The sequence below is a fragment of the Chiloscyllium plagiosum genome, unplaced genomic scaffold, assembly GCF_037043375.1.
Source record: "Chiloscyllium plagiosum isolate Xiang-an unplaced genomic scaffold, Cpla_swu_hap1 HiC_scaffold_2, whole genome shotgun sequence".
Classification (NCBI taxonomy): Eukaryota; Metazoa; Chordata; class Chondrichthyes; order Orectolobiformes; family Hemiscylliidae; genus Chiloscyllium; species Chiloscyllium plagiosum.
In genome coordinates, this window is record NW_028270140.1 from 111,894,471 (window position 1) to 111,916,791 (window position 22,321).

A 22,321-nucleotide genomic window follows, 5' to 3' on the forward strand; every position below is an offset into this window, starting at 1 on the left:
GCCTTCCAAAAACAGTTCACTTTTGTGTAATTACTGGATTCGCAGTAACCACAAATAAACTACAAAATGCAGCTGGATCCTCAATATGCTTGAACAAAGTTTTAAGGTATAGTTTTGAAAGGGAAAGATGAACTGTCCTTGTCCCCCATAAGGCTGTCAATGTACAGGAGAAAGTGAGGTCTGCAGATGCTGGAGATCAGAGCTGAAATGTGTTGCTGCCACAGCGCAGCAGGTCAGGCAGCATCCAGGGAACAGGAGAATCGACGTTTCGGGCATAAGCCCTTCTTCAGGAAGGACTTCCTGAAGAAGGGCTTATGCCCGAAACGTCGATTCTCCTGTTCCCTGGATGCTGCCTGACCTGCTGCGCTGTTCCAGCAACACATTTCAGCAGCTGTCAATGTGCAGGAGCTATGAGGTGGAGGTGCCAGTGCTGGACTGGGGTGGACAAAGTCAAAAATCACACAACACTGGGTGATAGTCCAAGAGGTTTATTTGAAACTTGCGGTTTCAAATAAACCTGCTGGACTATAACCCCGCATTGTGCGATTTTTGACAATGCAGGGGGGGTTTTTAGGGCCGAACTGGATGTACTGTTTTCTTAAGATACTTTGAGATTTTCATTTGGGTTATAGCATATCATTGATGCAGCCATCTCTGTATTTAATTGAAATGGCATTATTAAGTGTTAGCTTGGAACTAGACTGGGCCCAGTATTTATATTCAGATTTTTAAGTGACTGTTCCTCTAAGGGGACTGCTGGGGACATGCAAATTATTCTTCTGGGATAGAATCCAGCTCCCCTACCTGGTTAGACCAGTTTATCATGACTAGTTCCAAGCTCTTTGCTGGGAACAGGGAAGCGGACTTGTGGCTGAATCCCAATGCCCAAAAGCCCATAACTGTAAGATCCTTCTCCTAACCCTGTAAACATGAGCAAGGTCAACAACAGAGTCTCATGGCAGGCTTGAGTCTGACAGAAGTGTCAGAATTACATTCCCACAGAGTTTCTAGACCATTGTATTTTCACAAGGAAAAACATGAGCCTGAAAGAAGTGTTTTGTACCATAAAATGATACATTTACAGCCACAGAAGGAATCGATTTAATCTGTCGTGCCATTGCCAACTTTTTGTGACAGCAATCCAAGATAAATCTCTCCTTCTGTCCCATTCTCATCCTTTGATTTAATCCATTTTTATTTTTCCCTTAAAAGATCCAATATCCTGTCACACCCCATTCTTGTCTCAATGAATTCAGCATCCACAGGCAAATTTCAGGCGTAAAGAAACTCCTTTCAAATCCAGTAATTAAAAAAAGTAAGCTGTTTTTGGAGGGCAGAATCAAACTACTTAAAGATCATACAGAGAAACAGATATTAGTATTTAATACCAAATTGCTGATTGCAGCCATCTGTTATCATCATTTGTTTGCCATGTTTTATAAATGGTATTCATATTTTCTTCCATCTGTAAAGAAATTTGAATTCTGAAATCCAGATTCATTGTAAGTAAAAGCTACACGAGACTTATAGCAATATTTACAGAATAAATTCAAATGAACCTCTTTGATACAATTTTGCAGACATAATGGAAGTAATTAGATAATTCTGAAAATGTTCAAATACATTTTCTAAAAACACCCAAAGCAGCTAAAGGTAATCATTAGCAATTCCTCAAACAATTTGATGTAATAGACCATTTTGCCTTCAAACAACTGTAATAAATCATGGATGGAAATGTAAGCTCAAACTTAACTCACATTTGGAACAGGCTATGAGTCTTTGAAAATGTGTATAAAGCATAAAACTTGCATCTCGAAATCCCTTAAAATCCAGTTGGGGAACAAGAAAGAAGAACAAGATCTGAGAATGATTGTTGTTTTGACTTGATCAGTGGCAGACTTTGGTGAAATAATACCACTGAAGTATCCCAACCCAAGAGTCTGATCACTCATGGACATGAATTCATTCATTTCTCTGTGTATTCTTAGGAAATGCACAATAATCATTGAGTAACAATAAATACAACTCCATATCTCAGAATTATCTACCTATGAAATCATGCTGGTGATTTTTTATGTTGAAAAGTATAACTTAGCCTTTCTGTGTATGAACAAATGTCTTCATAATGTTGTCTAATAGAAGCTCCAAAACCAATTATTTGAAATGCTTCAAATGTGCATTCCAGATGGTTAAAATAAATCTATTTTCACCACCACCTCGTTGCTTGAGAAGTACGAAAGCAACATAATTATAGATTGTGTTATGACTGGTCTTCTGCCATTCTAAGTAAAGAAGTTAGTCCTGTCAAAATTGCACAAAGGAAAATCTGTCTCATTAATTGGTGGATATTAAATTTGTTTCAAAATTAATGGAGCTAAAATACCATGGGCTTTCTGACACACTTTTACAATTAGCCAGGGATTTGTGTCTCCTCCCTGTTGCCAGGATTTTATAGCATTTCAGGGTATTAAGTATTCACCTCAGAAAGAAAGAACCTTACAATAGATAGACCCAGAGGAAGTGCCAGGAGTTCCCCATGCATCTAAAGTCAGAGCACTAGCAGTTCTCATTCACATGAGTGGGATTTTCACCTCCCAGCAGCCATGCTGTGAAGGAGAAATAATCAGGTGTGTTGGCACTGTTAAGATACCCAACAACTTTCCACCATTTTAGCAATTAATTTATGGTCAGTGTTATGGACAAGAGGGAGAGGCAAATTGATTTGTTTAATGTAATCTGTTTCAGTGTATAAGTGGAGATGTTTTTTTCTATTTGTTTCCTTTTTCAACTAGGTGGTTGCATATTCTCCCAAATGCTTTTGTTTGCAAAGTCTCTTTTTTTTTCAAGTGACACACACAATTTCCTGAGGTTTGATACAGGAATGTAGTTTATTAATGTATTCAAATATGGGGATAATTGTTGCAATACATACACGCAAACATGCAAGAAATAAATCTAAATAAAAGAAGTTGCAGTTCAAAATAATTGAAAGGTCAAAGATATAAACATTATTTTGTGTGATTTTTCTCTGAGTCCAGGTAACCAGTGTTTGATTGAGGTTCTTGTAGATGTGTGGATATTGGTGATGTCAGCTGGCTAAACTTGCAGAATTCCTTATGAAGTTGAAGGTGTGCAAGATGATATTGGTTTACAGACTTGTCCACATTTTTCAAATATGAGATTTTTTTTAAAACCAGGTTATGAACAGGATTTGGACTGGAGGAAGCCTGGCATCTGCCTGTGGTATGTCCAGTTGGAAACATAACAGACAGATTTAAAGTTAATCAGAACCTGCTTCCTACCAGACTGAATGGATGTGATTCAGGGATTGCAGTGAACCTCTCCAACAGCAAGTTGGTCATGTGACACATCCATGAAGGAATCACTTTTAATTTAACAGTTGCTCTTATGTCTTCCTTGCCTGAGTTCTCATATTAAACTTAGAAGATAGATACGATCATTTGCATCTCCCCAAATAAAAGGCACTCGGGTTTCTATAATCCTATTCCCATTGATGAGATGGGAATTCTAAAAGATCAGGGTGAACAGCCAGTTGTCTTGGTGCATATAGGCACCAACGATATATGTAGAAAACGGGATGAGGTCCTGAAAGAAGAATTCAGGGAGCTAGGAGAGAAGTTAAAGAGGAGGACCTCAAAGGTAGTGATCTCGGGATTACTACCAGTGCCACGTACTAGCCAGTGTAGAAATGAAAAAATAGGTAGGATGAACACGTGGCTTGAGAGATGGTGTAGGAGGGATGGATTCAGATTTGTTGGACGTTGGAAACAGTTCTGGGGAAGGTGGGACTATTATAAAAGGGACAGTCTACATCTGAATCAGACCGGAACCAATGTCCTTGGGGAGTTTTTGCTACTGCTGTTGGGGAGGTTTTAAACTAATGTGCCAGGGGGCTGGGAACCAGAAGAGAAAACAAGTAGGCAGTGAGGTGGAGACTGTAAGAATCATGAAGATAGCATTAATAAAGGGAAGAGCAGGCAGAGAGCAGATAAGCGCAAAGGAACTGGTGGCCTGAACTGCATCTACTTTAATGCAAGGAGTATAGTGTGTAAGGCAGGTGAACTTAGGGCTTGGATTGGTGCCTGGTCGTATGACGTTATTGCAATCACAGAGACTTGGTTGAAGGAAGGGCATGATGATTAGCAACTAACTGTTCCAGGGTGTGGACGCTTTAGACAGGACAAGGAGGGAAGTAAAAGGGGGTTGGAGTTGCATTGCTGGTCAGGGATGGTACCACAGCTGAGCTAAAGGAGGACACTATGGAGATCATGGGTGGTGAGGCATTATGGGTGGAGCTGAGAAATAAGAAGGGTGCAGTTACATTGTTGGGGCTGTACTACAGGCCTCCCAACAGTGAGCGTGAGGTAAAAGGACAAATAGGTAGACAGATTATGGAAAGATGTAGAGGCAATGTAGTGGTGATGGGAGATTTTAATTTTCCCAACATTGACTGGGATACACTTAGCGTCAGAGGTCCGGTTGGGGTAAAATTTGTAAGAAGCATCCAGGTGAGTTTTCTAGAGCAGTATGTCAATAGTCTGACGAGGGAAGGGGCCATATTTGACCTGGTACTGGGGAACGAGTCAGGACAGGTGGTAGAAGTTGGGGTGGGGGATTTCTTTGGGAACAGTGACCACAATTCTGTACGTTTTAGAATACTCATAGATAAAGATGAGAGTGGTCCTAAGGGAAGAGTACTAAACTGGGCCAAGACCAATTATATCAAAATTAGACAGGAACTGGGAAATGTGGATTGGACACAGCTATTTAAAGGGAAGTCCATATTTGAAATGTGGGAGGCTTTCAAAGATAGGTTAAAGATAGTGCAGAATAGGCATGTCCCGTTGAAGGCAAAGGATAGGAAGGGCAAGCTTCATGAACAGTGATGACAGGAGAAATTGTACGACTAGCCAAGAGGAAAAGGGAAGTGTAAATAAGGTCTAGGCAGCTAAGAACAGAACAGGTCCTGGAGGAATATCGGAAGAGTAGGACCAGTCTTAAACAAGGAATCAAGGGGCAAAAAGGGGTCATGAAATAGCATTAGCAAGCAGAATTTAGGAGAATCCCAAAGCATTTTATTCTTATGTAAGAAGCAAGCGGGTAACTAGAGAAAGGATTGGTCCACTAAAGGATAATTAAGGAAGGCTGTGTGTTGAACCTGAGAGAATGGGTGAGATTCTGAATGATTACTTTGCATCAGTGTTCACTGAGGAGAGGAACATGAATCTTGAGATTAGAGATAGAAGTTTGATTAGTCTGGTTCATGTTGGCATAAATAGGGAAGATGTCTTGGGTAGGCTAGAGGTTATTAAGGTGGACAAATCCCCAAGACTGGATGGGATCTATCCCAAGTTGCTGAGGGAGGCAAGAGAGGAAATACTTGGGGCCCTGACAGATATCTTTGTGACATCCTTAAACAAAGGTGAGGTGCTGGAGGACTGGAATGTTGCTCATGTTGTCCCCCTGTACAAGAAGGGTAGTGGGGATATTCCGGATAACTACAGACCAGTGAGCCTAATGTCAGTGGTGGGAAAGTTGCTGGAGAGAGTACTGAGGGATAGGATCTATTTATATTTAGTAAAGAATGGGCTTATCAGTGATAGGCAACATGGTTTTGTGCAGGGGAGATCGTGCCTTACCAACTTAATAGAGTTCTTCAAGAAAGTGACCAAGTTGATAGATGAAGGAAGGGCTGTTGGTATCATATACATGGACTTTAGTAAGGCGTTTGATAAGGTTCCCCATAGTAGACTAATCGAGAAAGTGAAGTCACATGGTGTGCAGGGTGTTCTAGCTAGGTGGATAAAGAACTGGTTGAGCAACAGGAGACAGAGAGTAGTAGTTGAAGGGAGTTTCTCGAAATGGAGAAAGGTTACCAGTGGTGTTCCGCAGGGGTCAGTGTTGAGGCCACTGTTGTTTGTAATATACATAAATGATCTGGAAGCGGGCACTGTTGGTATGATCAGCAAGTTTGCAGATGACACAAAGATTGGTGGAGTAGCAGAAAGCATAAGGGACTATCAAAGAATACAGGAGGATATAGATAGACTGGAGAGTTGGGCGGAAAAGTGGCAGATGGATTTCAGTCCAGACAAGTGTGAGGTGATGCATTTAGGCAAGACTAATTCTACAGTGAATTATACAATGAACGGAAGAGCCTTGGGAAAAGTTGATGGGCAGAGAGATCTGGGAGTGCAGGTCCATTGTACCCTGAAGGCTGCTGCACAGGGAGATAGAGTGGTCAAGAAGGCATATAGTATGCTTGCCTTCATTGGGCGGGGTGTTGATTATAAGAGCTGGCAAGTCATGTTAAAATTGTGCAGGACGTTGGTTCGGCCACATTTGGAATATTGTGTACTGTTCTGGTCGTCACATTACCAAAAGGATGTGGACACTTTGGAGAAGGTGCAGAGAAGGTTTACGAGGATGTTGCCTGGTATGGAAGGTGCTAGCTATGAAGAGAGGTTGAGTAGGTTAGGTTTATTTTCATTAGAAAAAAGGAGATTGGAGCTGATTGAGGTTTACAAAATCATAAAGGGTATAGACACGGTGGATAGAGACAAGTTGTTTTCTCAGAGTGAAGGATTCCATAACGAGACGTTACGCTTTCAAGGTGAGAGGTGAACAGCTTACACGAGATACATGTGGCAAGTACTTCACACAGAGGGTGGTGGGCATCTGGAACGCATTGCCAGCAGAGGTGGTAGAGGCAGGCATGGTAGATTCATTTAAGATGCATCTGGACAGATGCATGAGTAGGTGGGGAGCAGAGGGATACAGATGCTTAGGAAATAACTGACAGGTTTAGACAGTAGATTTGGATCGGCTCAGGCTTGGAGGGCCGAAGGGCCTGTTCCTGGGCTGTAAATTTTCTTTGTTCTTTGAGATAGAGGAGGAATATCACTGGACTAAGAATCCAGAAACCCAGGTTAGTACTTAGTATTTTAAACCCCCGATGCTGAAAATTGAATTAAATTTTTAAAATGTGGAATCAAACCTGGCCAAATGGCAGCCATGCATCCACTGTTAATGCGAAAAAAACCCACTAATGTCCTCCAGGGAATGGAGTTGGATCTGTGTGTGATCCTATGCTCAAAGTAGTGTGGTTGACTCTTAACTGCCTTCAGGGCAATAAGAGCTGAGCAAAAAATGCTAGCCCGGCCAATAAATCCCACATAGAGTTATAGAGTCAGAGAGATGTATAGCATGGAAACAGACCCTTCGGTCCAACTCGTCCATGCCACCAGATATTCCAACCCAATCTAGTCACACCTGCCAGCACCCGGCCCATATCCCTCCAAACCCTTCCTATTCATATACCCATCCAAATGCCTCTCAAATGTTGCAATTGTACCAGCCTCCACCACATCCTCTGGCAGCTCATTCCACACACGTACCACCTTCTGCATGAAAAAGCTACCCCACAGGTCTCTTTTATATCTTTCCCCTCTCACTCTAAACCTATGCCCTCTAGTTCTGGACTCCCCAACCTCAGGGAAAAGACTTTGCCTGTTTACCTGATTCCATGCCCCTCATAATTTTGTAAACCTCTATAAGGTCACCCCTCAGCCTCCGACGCTCCAGGGAAAACAGCCCCAGCCTGTTAAGCCTCTCCCTATAGCTCAAATCCTCCAACCCTGGCAACATCCTTGGAAATTTTTCTGAACCCTTTCAAGTTTCACAACATCTTTCTGATAGGAAGGAGACCAGAATTGTATGCAATATGCCAACAGTGGCCTAACCAATGTCCTGTACAGCCGCAACATGACCTCCCAACTCCTGTACTTAATACTCTGACCAATAAAGGAAAGCATACCAAACGCCTTCTTCACTATCCTATCTACCTGCGACTCCACTTTCAAGGAGCTATGAACCTGCACTCCAAGGTCTCTTTGTTCAGCAACACTCCCTAGGACCTTACCATTAAGTGTATAAGTCCTGCTAGGATTTGCTTTCCCAAGGTGCAGCACCTCGCATTTATCTGAATTAAAGTCCATCTGCCACTTCTCAGCCCATTGGCCCATCTGGTCAAGATCCTGTTGTAATCTGAGGTAACCCTCTTTGCTGTCCACTACACCTCCAATTTTGGTGTCATCTGCAAACTTACTAACTGTACCTCTTATGCTCGCATCCGAATCATTTATATAAATGACAAAAAGTAGAGGACCCAGCACCGGTCCTTGTGGCACTCCTCTGGTCACAGGCCTCCAGTCTGAAAAACAACCCTCCACCACCACCCTCTGTCTTCTACCTTTGAGCCAGTTCTGTATCCAAATGGCTAGTTCTCCCTGTATTCCGTGACATCTAGCTTTGCTAATCAGTCTCCCATGTGGAACCTTGTCGAACGCCTTACCGAATATCACTGCAGGCAGTAACTTCCCTTTACACTCACACTCTGCTGGAGACAGAGGGCAGAACTTTACAGCGATCTGAGTGATGTGGGCTGCGGTGAGATGTATGACATATTCAGGCGACAAGTGTAGCAAAGACCATCTAAACATCAGGACTAACTCAGGCCAGCATTTATACTTTTCACAAGTGGCATGGCATGATCCTTGCTGGACAGTGACAATTGACAGTATTTTTTGTTTGTTAAATACCTTGTTAACAGCTTGACTCACCTCCTTAATATTCAGACTCCTATCTTAATAAGCTCATCAAACTCTCTCGATGTCAGGAAAACAAAACAAGGAAACCAAAGTGAGCACTTGATGGATTTAATTTGCCACATACTCCAAGCAACCTCATGTTGGAAACTGGGAACCAACGTCTCTGAGCACTGACCATATGCACTCCTCATCTGTGGACTTGGGCATCTGACATGTGGCAGCCTCTAATAATCCTCCTGGTACATCCTCAACTACTTACATGACCCTTCTGCGTTGCTGCACCTCAGGCTAAACCAGCAACTATGGTTGTACATAATACTGCAGCAAGGACACACACAGTCAGGGACATGCACCCTATTCTTCACTTGTTATCACAGAAGTCATCACTCAGCCTAGATGCTCACAGCATTCTTGCATTGCTTTAATTTTTTTGCCTCTTCAGCCAGAGGTGCCAGGTTAATTTTAGTGGTGTCTTGTAGTGCCATTTAGTGCAGACACAAAGCCAGGAAACTTTGTCATGGTTGTGAAGGAGGCCTCAGTTGAGTAAAGGGTGGCAGCCTTTGGTCAGAGGCTCCTGGCACATTTAGTCTAGAGCAGCCTCCAATAACAGTACAGCCCATGATGGTCAGAGTCAGGATCCTCTCTCACAAAGGGTCAGGAGCCGAATGATGGGCAGCAGTCCACCCATTTGAACAATTTCTGCCCTATTTTGGGACATCTTCCATAAGGACAGAAAGAGAGGTGGTATTATACATGATTAAAGTAAGTGTTACTGTTGGTACAAGTGAGTAAGTGAATAGGCAGTGTAGAGGGAACCAGGGTTAATGGTTTCAGGGATTGGATTGGGTAAGTACGAGTAGGAAATATGCAGGCAATAGTGAGAGTGGTAGAGCATGAACCTTGGTGAGAGTTGTATACAGTAATTGAGATAAAGTGTGTGTGAGATATTGGAGACAAGATAGAGACATAGAGTCATAGAGTCCTACAGCATGGAGAGAGGCTCTTTGGCACAAACTGGTCCATGATGACCAAAATGTCCATCAAAGCTAACCCCATTTCCCTGCACTTGGTCCTTCTATACTTTTCCTATCCATTAATGTGTCCAAATGCCTTTTAAATGTTGTTAATGTACCCACCTCAACCACTTCTGCTGGCTGCACATTCCATATGCGTACCACCTTCTGTGTAAAAATGTTGTGCCTCTTGTTCCAATTCATTCTTTCCCTTCTGACCTTAAACTGGTGCTCTCTAATCCTCAATTCCCCAAAGCTGGAAAAAAGACAGAGTACTTTCACCCTATCCATGCTTCTCATGATCTTATACACCTTTGTAAGATCCCCCCTCAGTCTCCTACACTCCAAAGAAAAAAGTCCTGGCTTGTCCAACCTCTCCCTATATCTCAGACTGTTGAGCCCTGGCAACATCCTTGTAAATTTCTTCTGCACTGTTTCCAGTTTAATAACATCCTTCCTTTCGCAAGGTAACCAAAACTAAACACAATACTCCAAGTGTGGCCTCACCAATGTCCTGTACAACTGCAACATAACTTCCCAACTTCTATACTCGAATGCCCTGACTGATGAACGCCAGTGTGCCAAAGCATTCTTCACTGCCCTGTCTATTTGTGACTCCACTTTCTGAGAACCGTGCCCCTGAACTCCAAGATCCTTCTGCTCCACTGCATTCCTTAAAACCCTACCATTCTCCATGAAACTCTTACCTTGAATCAACTTTTCAAAGTGCAAGACCTCACACTTGTCAACATTAAACTCTATTTGCTATTTCTTAGCCCACTTCCCCCGCTGATCAAGATGGTAGATCCACCTAACAGACATTGACGTTCTTCCAACAGCATTGGGTATTATTCTAGACAGCTGAGACTACTTGAACCCAGCTGCACACCCTGGATGGTGTGGTGACATGGCCTCTATTGCTGGTACTGAGAATAAAGACTTACCTGTGTACTGCCCCATCCAACAGGATTTCTGGGACTCTACCCACAAAATGGGGCACCATTTTCTCCATTGCAATGTACGGGGTAAATGTCAAGAACAGTGCAGACGAGATGCAGACTGATAGCGCCTGTCCGACTCCACAACAGGCTTTTATAGATGGCATGAGCGCATGGGATGCCAGAGAATTCTGGGATATCTGACAAGTGGCGAGTTGTTCTGGGAATGGTATGTAGTAAGGTGGGTTAGAAATTGGATGAGAGATGCCAAAGAGGTAGTTACAAAGGAGAGGTTGGTAAGATATGGGAGAAAACTCAAGATGACAAGCTGTCTAAAAAAATTCAACATAACTCAGATTTAGCCAAAAGGAAGCTCATTGGTTTCAGCCTATGATGTCTCCCATTTGTAAATGCTGGCTTGATGACAATGTTGAGAATGTGGTGCTGGAAAAGCTCAGCAGGTTAGGCAGCATCCAAGGAGTAGAAGAGTCGATGTTTAGGGCATAAGCCCTTCATCAGGAGTCCTGATGAAGGGCTTATGCCCAAAACATCAATTCTGCTACTCCTCAGATGCTGCCCCTCCTACTGTGCTTTTCCAGCACCACACTCTCGACTCTGATCTCCAGCATGTGCGGTCCTCACTTTCCCCTCCTTTAGGACAATGTCCACACAATTCCAGGGTGTGACTTTCCAGGCGGATGGTGTACAAGTTTATCTTGGTAATTGCTGATCAGAATCCTTCAGAAATTGTCACCAATTTGTAACATATGATTATTAGTAATTCAGCAAGATTAATTTTAAAATTGAAACAATAAAATGTAACCATTGACAGAATTACAGAAGAAAACAATTAATACGATTTTTGATCTCTTTCCATATCTTGTAGACATGACTGGGGCAAAGTCTATGGGCTTTCTCCAGACTTGCCAACAATCATTACCTATGAGTGTTTACGAATGGCTACTTGAAGGCTTCATCCCTCCAGCAGTCTGACCACCTGCCCTCCTGGCGGGCAAGAAAAATAGCTCTCTTGTCATGGGAAAACCAGGGCAGCCTGTGCGCCATGGTGGAGAGTACAGGAGAGGTGATACCATTTGCCTCAAGCTGGGGACATGGATAGGGAACACTGGGATGGGTGGTAAAAGCCAACCTCTTCTGTGTGTCCCTCATCCCCACACCCTGTTACTCCTGTTACCACTGTCATCAGGCCTGTGATTCATCCAGAAAGCACTGACCTACTCACTCATACTGCTCTTGTGCTGGCTGTGCAATCTGGGCCTCCAGGTCCCAGTAATGGCTGGCAGTTTCCAGCAGGTTGAAACTTCAATGTAATCCATTCCTAGTTGCTCTGGGGAAGGTGGAGGTGAGCTATCTTCTTGAACGCTGAAATCTGTGGAGTGTATGTCAATGCTATTTGGACAGGAATTCTAAGATTTGGACCCAGCATTCTGGAAGAATCAGTGATTTTTATGATTGAATTGAATGGATCATATCTGTGTACAATTGGGCCAGTGCTAATAATAAACCTATCATATTTAAATACAGTTATAAGGATAAATAGACAAAGTCTTTTCCCTGGGGTGAGGGAGTCCAGAACTAGAGGGCATAGGTTTAGGGTGAGAGGGCAAAGATATAAAAGAGACCTAAGAGGCAACTTTTTCACTCAGAGGGTGGTACATGCATGGGATGAGCTGCCAGAATAAATGGTGGAGGCTTGTACAATTGCAATATTTAAAAGGCAACTGGTTGGGTATATGAATAGTAATGATTTAGAGGGATATGGGCCAAGTGCTGACAGGTAAGACTAGATTGGGTTGGGATATCTGGTCGGCATGGATGAGTCTGTTTCTGTGCTGTACATCTCTGTGACTCTATGATCACAGCAATTAGATTAGATTACGTACAGTGTGGAAACTGGCCCTTCGACCCAACAAGTCCACACCGACCCTCCGAAGAGCAACCCACCCAGACCCATTCCTCTACATTTACCCCTTCACCTAACACTACGAGCAAACTCCACACAGACAGTTGCCTGAGGCGGGAATTGAACCCGGGTCCCTGGCGCTGTGAGGCAGCAGTGCTAACCACTGTGCCACTATGCCGCCCATAAGGCAGTATCCATGGAGAGAGAAAGCAAGCAAATGTTTCGATTCCAGATGACTCTTCATCAGAGTTGACATGAAGTCTGGAAGGGGCAACATACCTGCAGTGGTGGGGGTGTGGAGTGCTGGGGAAGAAAGGGTGTTGATAGTGCAGATTAAGTGATCAGAATGTGAGAATGGTAGAACAATGGTGTGTCTAACTGCTCGACTGGAAAGATGAAGGGCTTTTGCCTGAAATGTCGATTTCGAAGCTCCTTGGATGCTGCCTGAACTGCTGCGCTCTTCTAGCACCACTAATCCAGAATCTGGTTTCCAGCATCTGCAGTCATTGTTTCTACCTGGAAAGAACAGAATAGTCCCACTGAAGTGGGGAGGGAAGGGCGGTAATAAGTAAAGCTATAAGAAAGGGAAGGAATGGGAGTGGGTTCACAACTGAATCTGTGTTGTAATAAAGTTGAGAGTGTGTTGTTGGAAAAGCACAGCAGGTCAGACAGCATCCGAGGCACAGGAAAATCAACGTTTCGGGCCAGAGCCTTTCATCAAGAATGCCCTTCCCAATGAAGGCTGCTGCCCGAAACATCGATTCTCCTGCTCCTTGATGCTGCCTAACCTACTGTACTTTTCCAGCAACACACTCTCAACTCTGATCTCTAGCATCTGTAGACCTCACTGTCCCCTGTGGTGTAATAAAGCTGTGTAATGGACTGTATAACAGCAAGTCTCTCACTCTGAGCCAATTAAAGATAAAAATATTGTGAGTTTTTCAGTTAGGGTGGTAATCTGTTTCTGATGCTTTGTAATAAGATTGCATTGAATGGATCATACCTCTGTACAATTGGGCCAGTGCTATTAATAAATCTATCATATTTAAATAGTTATAACCCATCTTTGAGTGCCTGTTTGTCCCCTGCTTATTTATTTAATTTAAATTAGTTGTGGGATTTGAAATGATTGATTCACTGTTGCATCAAAGGTTAAGTTTGACAGGTGGAAACTATAACCTCTGAATATCCGACCAAGTGACAATAAATAATTTTGTAGGAACTTTCATTAAGAGAATAAAAATGTGGTAGAATCCAATATTGCGTGGAATATAGTTTAGGTTAAGGGAGGCAGTGGCATATTTTAGTAATGCAGTTATTTAGAACCAGGCTAATGTTCCAGGGATATGGGTTTGAATCTCACCAGAGCAGGTGGTGAAATGTGAATTCAATAAAAATCTGGACTAAAAAGCCAGCCTAATTGTAAGCACTGTTGATAATTACGAAAACCCATCTTGTCCACTGATAACTTTTAGGGAATGAAATCTACCATCCTTACCTGATCTGGCCTATATGTGAGTCCTTATAGCACACAGAGTTGATTGTTGAATGACATCTGGACAATTAGGGACAGGCAGTCAGTGCTGGCTTAGCCAGTGACATCCACTGGCTAAGCCAGCACTGACTGCCTGTCCCTAATTATCCAGATGTCATTCAACAATCAACTCTGTGTGCTATAAGGACGTCCCAAGAGCAATTTTTAACAAGAGGGTGCTATCAAGGAGGTGATAATTGTGGCTGAAAACGAGTTTGGAAAAAGGCTTCTGTGTGTAGGGTGGATGGAGAGGGCCTAAATAAAATGTGAGCGTGGCTGCATGATGCCAAACAAATAATGTTTATTTGATATTTAATCCAAGATAATGCATGATATTCATTCCATTCTTAATTAGTTGTCAGATTTTCAATTGGTTCATCATTCACTGCTGCCTCACAGCGCCAGAGACCTGGGTTTGATTCCAACCTTGGGCGACTGTCTGTGCAGAATTTGCACATTTCCTCAGTGTCTGCGTGGGTTTCCAACGGGTGCTCCGGTTTCCTCCCACAGTCCAAAGGATGTGCAGGTCAGGCGAATTAGCCATGCTAAATTGCCCATAGTGTTAGGTGCATTAGTCAGGGGTAAATGCAGGGCAGGGGAATGGGTCTGGGTGAGTTACTCTTCGGAGAATCAGTGTGGACTTGTTGGGCCAAATGGCCTGTTTCCGTACTGTAGGGGATCTAATCTAATCATGGACTAAATCAGCCCAAGTCAACTTCATCAAGTCAAGTTCTTCCATGATATCATTTTATAAACAGATTATGAGATTTTTTTCAACTAATTAACAAGAATGTTTTAGCTGTACATTCCAAGTAGATGTATTTAATAATGTATATGTATGTGTATTATCTTTGGTATTCATGTGTCATATCCTTTTAATGAAGAAAATCCTGAAAGAATTCAAAATGCAAAACTGTGACTTTTTGATTTTCATAGACTACTTTTTTTAATTTTGTTGGCTCCTTTTACATTCTCACTAACTCATTTAATAACTGTTATAACTATTAGTTGCATTTGTGTTCATTGTGAGAATATAATGCAATCAGAATTACTCTGTACAAATGATGCTTTATAATAATTGTGTAGAATTACCAATTACTAATCAAAAACATTTAATGGGTAAAAATGTTTAATTTTTGAAAGCTGCACAATAACTAACTCTTTAAGTTGGAATACTGCTAATCAATTTTCCATTCTTTAATTCTTCTTAGGGCGCTTCTACTATCTGATTCATTTTAGAAAGCTGACCTATGGTGAGGCTGTGCAAGCCTGTATTAAAGATGGATCAAGGATTGCTAGTGTTGGTCAAATGTATGCAGCTTGGAAGTTGCTGGGCTATGACCGCTGTGATGCTGGCTGGCTAGCTGATGGCAGTGTTCGTTATCCAATCAGCAGACCCCGAAAGAGGTGCAGTGAAAGTGAAGCAGCTGTGCGCTTTGCTGGCTTCCCAGATAAGAAACATCGGCTATATGGTGTCTACTGCTTCAAAAGCAACTGAGAATTCATATAAATGCTTAAATGGAGATGAGTGTTATTTTAATTCTGCACATGTGAAGGATGTACTTTCAATGATATGAACTCAAAATATGTTACCAAAACTGTGATAAAAATATTTTTACTTACTGTACAATGCCATTTTCAAACAAGCCAAAACATTTTTTCTTTATTGTAATGTATCATAAATCATTAAATCTTAAAAATAATATAATTTTTATAGGAATCTATACCAAGAATTAGCACCATTTTGCTTCTTTTTAAAGTAGCAGTTAACAAAATTTAGAAAGAACATTGCTCTGACTGTATCTAACAGATAAAAAATTCAGGAATAGGTGGAACATGCCATAAACAGATCTTATTTAAAGTTGTATTCATTTACAAAATGGACATTTCTCAGGCAATCTTTCATTTTTTTTGTCAAATATACAAGCATTCAAATTCATCCTTTCAACTTTCTGAATTATACTGCATTTCTGACTCTCCAGCAAGTGGAACAAAGCAATGGAGAAACTTGATGCTAGAATCTAAAGTCCATCCTATTATTTGTTGAGTATTTATTGTATTTGATTCGGCTAGCATTGATTTTCATACTTTTGCAAAACCATTTGATATTGAACAATTTGAAAAATACCAACATCATTTTAATTTTGCTAGGTTTGTTTCATATGTCATTTTTGATGAATATGCTAGTTTTATCCCTGAACTTTAATCGTAATTATCTTTTCAGAAAAAGTTTTAAAAAATGCGAGACTGGACCACTTTTCCAATGGTGCTTTGTGGATTTGCACCACATTTGGTAACATTTTAAAGTCAGTAATTTGTACTATGTTGTACCAATATACTAATTTGAACAAGAAAACAATATGCTTTCCAACAATCTAATATTTTAACTGCTTTTCTTTGTTATCAAGAATGCTTTATGAGATAGTATTCAGAACATAAGCTTTTCCAAGTCTTTTAAATAGATCCTAAAATACTAGAAGAGGATGAGGGAAAAGAATGACTACATTACTGTAATGTAAAATGGTTACAGGATTCTACAATCCTCATTGAATCCCCAGCAAAATTAAAATCTGAAAATCTAAGTTTGCATGTGTAAATTCAAAAAATCTATGGTGCTATCACAGTTTAGTAAAGTTCAGTTCAAGAAAAAAATGATGAAACCAAACCAAATGTGTTTCATTCTGCCTGTTTGTACAATTTTCTCAATATATTATTGTAGCTTAATTTCCATAGTTCTGTGGCAAGCAGACTATTTGATGCACGCATAGTAGTTTTCTCTCTCTGAACAAATAGGTCTGGTTATTGCACTGAGTAATGAATTGCCTGAGAATTCAACACCTTCTTCGGCATCTTCATGTCTTCACAATCTATTGAAGGTCGCCATTATATTTAAGAAGACTATTTATTTGTGACAGAACAATAGGGAGAGTCTCCCGACACATGCACAAATCTTGTGTCAGTGTCAGTGTCAGAACCTGTGACTATTTTAAGTGAGAGATGCTTTTTATTTTCTTATTCTTTATTTTATTTTTAGATTGTGGTTATCACTGGCTAGGCCTGCATTTATTGCCTGTATCTATTTGCCTTGGAAAATGAGGTGGTGAGCTGCCTTCTGGAATTGCTATTGCTGCAGTATTTGGGATTCAGGGACATGATCAGGGCTGCCATGTAGGGAGTTCCACCATTTTGATACGGGACCCAATATGATAAGCAATGTACTTCCAAGCCAACATGGTTCTTGATTTGACAAGAAACTTGCAGGTGATGGTATTTCCATGTATCTGCTGCCCTTGTCCTTCTTAATAGTAGTCATCGTGGATTTGGAAGGTACTATCTAATAAGCCTATGTGAGCTGTTACAGTGCATTTGTATCTGGTACATGCTGTTACAACTATGCATTGGCAGTAGAGGGAGTACATTTTGAAGGCATTAGATGGAGTGTCAATTAAGTGGACTGCTTTATCCTTGAGGATGTTGAGTTTTTTGGATGTTGTCATGACTGCACCCATCTAGCCAAGTGGGGAATATTCCATCACACTCATGAGTTACATCTTATAGACAGTGGACAGGCTTTGAGCTGCCCGCAGCTGAGGTACTCATTGTATAATTCCCAATGCCTGGCCTAATCTTGTAGCTCTAGTATATATATATATATATATATATATATAGATAGTCCAGTTCAGTTTCTGGTCATGGTAACCCTCAGGAGTTTGATAGTCATGGTAATGCCATGATTCGGAAGGTTGGATTCTCTCTTGTTGAAGATAGCCATTGTTTAACACTTGTTTGTCACAAATATTACTTGCCACTTATTGACAAGATTGTGCAGATCTCTTTTAAAATGTTGGTTTAATTTCCTTGCTCCTGTTGCATCTCTCTGCTGGCAATACCATGGGTTCATAGTGTGCTTTGTGCAGCACTCACTTGGTCCACATTGTTAAAGGTTACCAACCTTTAGAGCTGTTCCATCTAAACAAGCAATCATCTGCAAAGCAAACATTTATCCAAAATGTTTTCCGCTCCAGTTGCATAGTAAGTAAATATAATGGGTTCATTCATCGCGAACAATAAGAGAATAAAAACACTGTTTAATAGTTGTGAGCGCCAGATCACAAATCCATATATCACAACAAACAATCACTTTGTGGAAATCACAACTGAGTAATCATATTCCGTTCAGAGTTTTTTTTTAATTGGACATTAGTTATGAGCATGATGTACTTCCAGTTTAACAATCCCTATTCAATTGCTTTTTTTGATTTTAGATTGTTTGCTTTTTAGTTTAGAAATTGTAAAATGACAATAGCTTCACTCATTGAAATGTGTCACCACCACTACTCATTTATAATTCAGTTCTAATGTAAATGAGATTTCCAGACTTGAGAAACAACCTAGTTCAGGCCTTACCTGGAGGTCGTATAGTCTGTTCACCAATATAGCTAGTTGAAGTAGGAGTGACAATTGAATGCAAAGAAGAACTTGGAGTAGTTTTGACATAATTTTTTATTCAATTTATTTAATCTGTTGGAAAGACATTACTGATTTAATGGAGGAATAGATCAATTATCATTCAGCAAATAGAGATGCTTGTTCAATGTCTAAACCGTGGTCTAAACATTGACGTGGATTCATATGTTTAGATCCTTTACATGAATTGACAACATTACAGCAAACAACAATATCTAACCTACTTCAAAGAAAAAAGATATTTAATTGTTCATCATTGTGAGATCAGGGTGCACTGGTTTAAATGACTAAGTGTTACCTGGTGTAGTCCCACTGGGTGAATTTCTACATACTGCCAACAGTATGTCGCTTTTGCATCTGTTATATTCCAATGGGATACATCATGTGTCAACTTTTCATTGGTCAATGTTTTTTCCTGCTTTTCTGTAATTATCTACTATTTCAAGCTCATTCTTTTAGTGATAGAAAGTACTAATATCAAATGCTGTGATATGATTACATACAAAGCCGTTCTGACGTTTTTTTAGTTTATTAATGGTTCAGGTTAGCGTGATTATCCTAAATGCTGAATTAAACTAGTTGAGAGTGTGTTTCCACAAAGGTGAAAATCAGCTGGACAGTAGCCTTTGCATGGCAAAAGGGAGGACTGCAGATGCTGGAAATCAGAGTCTAGATTAGAGTAGTGCTGGAAAAGCACAGCATGAATGAATGATGAATTAAATAGTTTTGCCCAAACGTCGATTTTCCTGCTCCTCGGATGCTGCCTGACCTGTTGAATTTTCCAGCACCACTCTAATCTAGTAGACTTTACATGGTCAAACCTCATCAGCGTAACATCGCCAGAGATTAATGAGCACTGAAAGGAGCTCTCCAACTGGGAGAAGGCAGGAAATCTAATAGCTCCTTCATGAAACCAAGATAAAGTTAGCATTTTAAGTAGATTAGGGGTGGAAATTCTGGTGAGGACATATAAAGCAGCAGACTGGAAGATTTACAATAGGCCATAAGGAGTATAATGCAGTGAAAGAAATTGCAAATGATCTTTGCAACTAGAGTAAGATCCAATTTAAATATTTTAATTAGGTGCCTGTCTGTTTCAAGTAGGACTGATGGGTATATATTTCATACCTTGTTAAAAATAGAATTGAATGGGCCTCAGAAGGCCAGTGTGTGATAGTTTCTTTTTAGAAATAAAGATTATTGTCCCATTTTTCGGCATTAACAGAACAGTTATGCAACAAATCAAGATCCACTGGAGTGAATTTGTTGCATCAGAGAATGAAACAATGTTGAATAGAGAGGGAGTTTTGTTTGTGCTGACGGGCAACATCTCACTGAATGAGAAGCGAAGTCTTGACTCACATGACAAAACGTCATGGCAGGTATGATTTGGAAGAGAGACCATCCTGATTTTTGATAGCAAGACTCTGACAGCTAGAAAGTGCTACGGAAAGTGATTTTCTTTTGCTCTGGAAGGAGTGAGACTTGTTTAGCGAGAGAAAATGAGGAATTTATCGGGGAAGATTAATTTTGTCTCAAGCAGAATTGTTTTTGGTATACTAGGGTTGAAGATACTATTGATGCGGCTAACTGTCTGTAATGAAAACACAATTTTTACTATACTTATTTTTTTCTGGATCCAATAGGTGAAATTGCTTGTTATGCAGGTTGCAGTAGTAGTATCACAGACAGAATTTACATAAACCCTTTCACTACCCATAGTCAGCTTGCTTGTGTATAATGGATGTATGTTTAACTCCCTCAGACTGATTGTCCCAATAAATAATTTAGCCTGCAAGCATTTTGAGCATATTAAACAATGAATGATCATTTTTTAGAACATATCTATCCCAGGTATTTAAAATGTGATGTCTCACTCACTCATCTCATGCACACAAAGACGAGTTCAAGTAAATGAATGCAATTGCAACATTATGATTACCTCTGTCTATTTAGTGGCATGTCTTTATGGATGAGCTGATGCTTTAGTCAAAGTGAAGGTTCTGTAAAGTAGAGAATTCTCAGAAAGCTTCAAGGGCTTTTTGTTGTTACAGTTGGAGCAGGTTGAGGAGAGTCCACTTCCCACTTTTAAGGAATCGATGTTTATGACTTTGCTTAGATGACTTTGGTTCAGTGGCTTTCTGGTGGAACTCTATATGCAAAAAAAAACACCTTGCTGCTTTCAAAAGCAGACAAAATAGTTGTCTCATCATTTGGCCTGTTACATATCCAAAATCCTTTTCCAACTAAGGTGGGTGATTAGTTCAGCTACATGTATTGTGCATTTCACACCTTGAGAGTTTGAGACAACCCATGTCTTGTACTTGATAAGACCCATTCAATTCATAAAAAAAATTTTTTTGAAGTAATTTCAAAGAAAAGGCATTACTATCAAGTCACTCTGGAAAGTTCCTTTTGAGTCAAAAAGTGTGGTATTGGAAAAGCACAGCAGGTCAGGCAGCATCCAAGGAGCAGGAGAATCAATGTTTCAGACATAAGCTCTTCATTAGGAATGCCCTGATGAAGGGCTTATGCTGGAAACATTGATTCTCCTGTTCTTCGGAAGCTGCCTGACCTGCTGTACTTTTCCATTGCCACACTTTTCAACTCTGATGTCCAACATCTGCAGTCCTCACTTTCTCCAAGGTTCCTTTTGATCCCTGTTAGGGCAGAGTGCATTTAATTCACAAAAGTGGTGAGGTAAGCCTTGAGTGACTATCTTTCTCCAGCCCTTTCGTGATCAGTTTTAAATCATAGAAACTGGTTTGATTTCAGGATATGTTGGGACATGACAGTCAGTCTTTCAGCTTCAATTGTGTTGTACAGTTCAATTACTTTACCGGCCTCAGGCTCAATTTGTACTTTTATGTCCAATCTTAGAAGTGTCCATTTCTTAGAAGTGCAGGCAGCAGCATTAGTTGAACAGTGCATTGTTTAGCCACATATTAGATGCTGCAAACAAATATCCAGTGAGACAATGAGAATGTTTTGTTTGGAGTTTGGCACACATTGCTGGTGGGGTACCACAGTAAGTTTTTTTAATTTACCAGAGAAATTTCTTTTATTTCTGAGGTACGTTAGTTGTATAAGAACTCAAGAGAGTTATCTGGTAAAACTGCAGGCAAAGAAGCAAAGGATTATCTACTTTCAAAATGTTTGCGTTGTTCTAACATTCCAATGTGTGATACTTAAATTGGCAACCCCCTGTATTCATCTTCGACTATGTAGACGGATTATTACTGAATGAGTTACCAAAATGTTCGTAAGAAGAAATGCAGCTATTACATAATCAAACAAATCAAAGTATCTTAATATAATCAGTGCATTGGTTCACATAATTTAAAAAAAGATACAAAAGCCACTAGTATGAATTTGGAGAGAGATTTAAATAATATCAGTTGTTTTTAATGGATTCATAGAAGCCCTACAGTGTACCAACGCTCTGAAGATCAACCCACCCAGACCCACCTCCTTATCCTATACCTGTAACCCCTGCCTTTCCCACGGCTAATCCACCTAGCCTGCACATCCCTGGACACTATGGGCAATTTAACATGGCCAATCCATCTAATCTGCACCTAATACGGGGAAACTGGAGCACCTGGTGGAAACTCATGCAGACATGGGGAGAATGTGCAAACTCCACACAGACAGTTGCCCAAGGGTGGAATCAAGTCCCAGTCCCTGGCACTGTGAAGCAGTAGTGCTAACCACCGTGCCACTGAATACAAATTCACAGAAAAGGTTACAAATAGTATGAAAGAATTATGGTACGATGAACTCCATAATAAATTAGTCTTAACTTACCGAGAGAG

The 22,321-nt window shown here is 40.7% G+C and overlaps 1 protein-coding gene across 7 annotated transcripts in view; it reads left to right on the forward strand.

Moving 5' to 3' along the window:
- Positions 1 to 20,247, forward strand: part of LOC122559186 (hyaluronan and proteoglycan link protein 1-like) — a 286,292-nt gene extending 266,045 nt beyond the window's left edge. For all 7 annotated transcript variants that reach the window (XM_087999686.1, XM_043708575.2, XM_043708586.2 and 4 more), the window contains one exon: positions 15,251 to 20,247. In XM_087999686.1, the coding sequence (XP_087855812.1) occupies positions 15,251 to 15,537 (287 nt within the window). In that variant the 3' untranslated portion in view covers positions 15,538 to 20,247. The remainder of the gene's footprint in view (positions 1 to 15,250) is intronic.
- Positions 20,248 to 22,321: the final 2,074 nt, after the last annotated feature.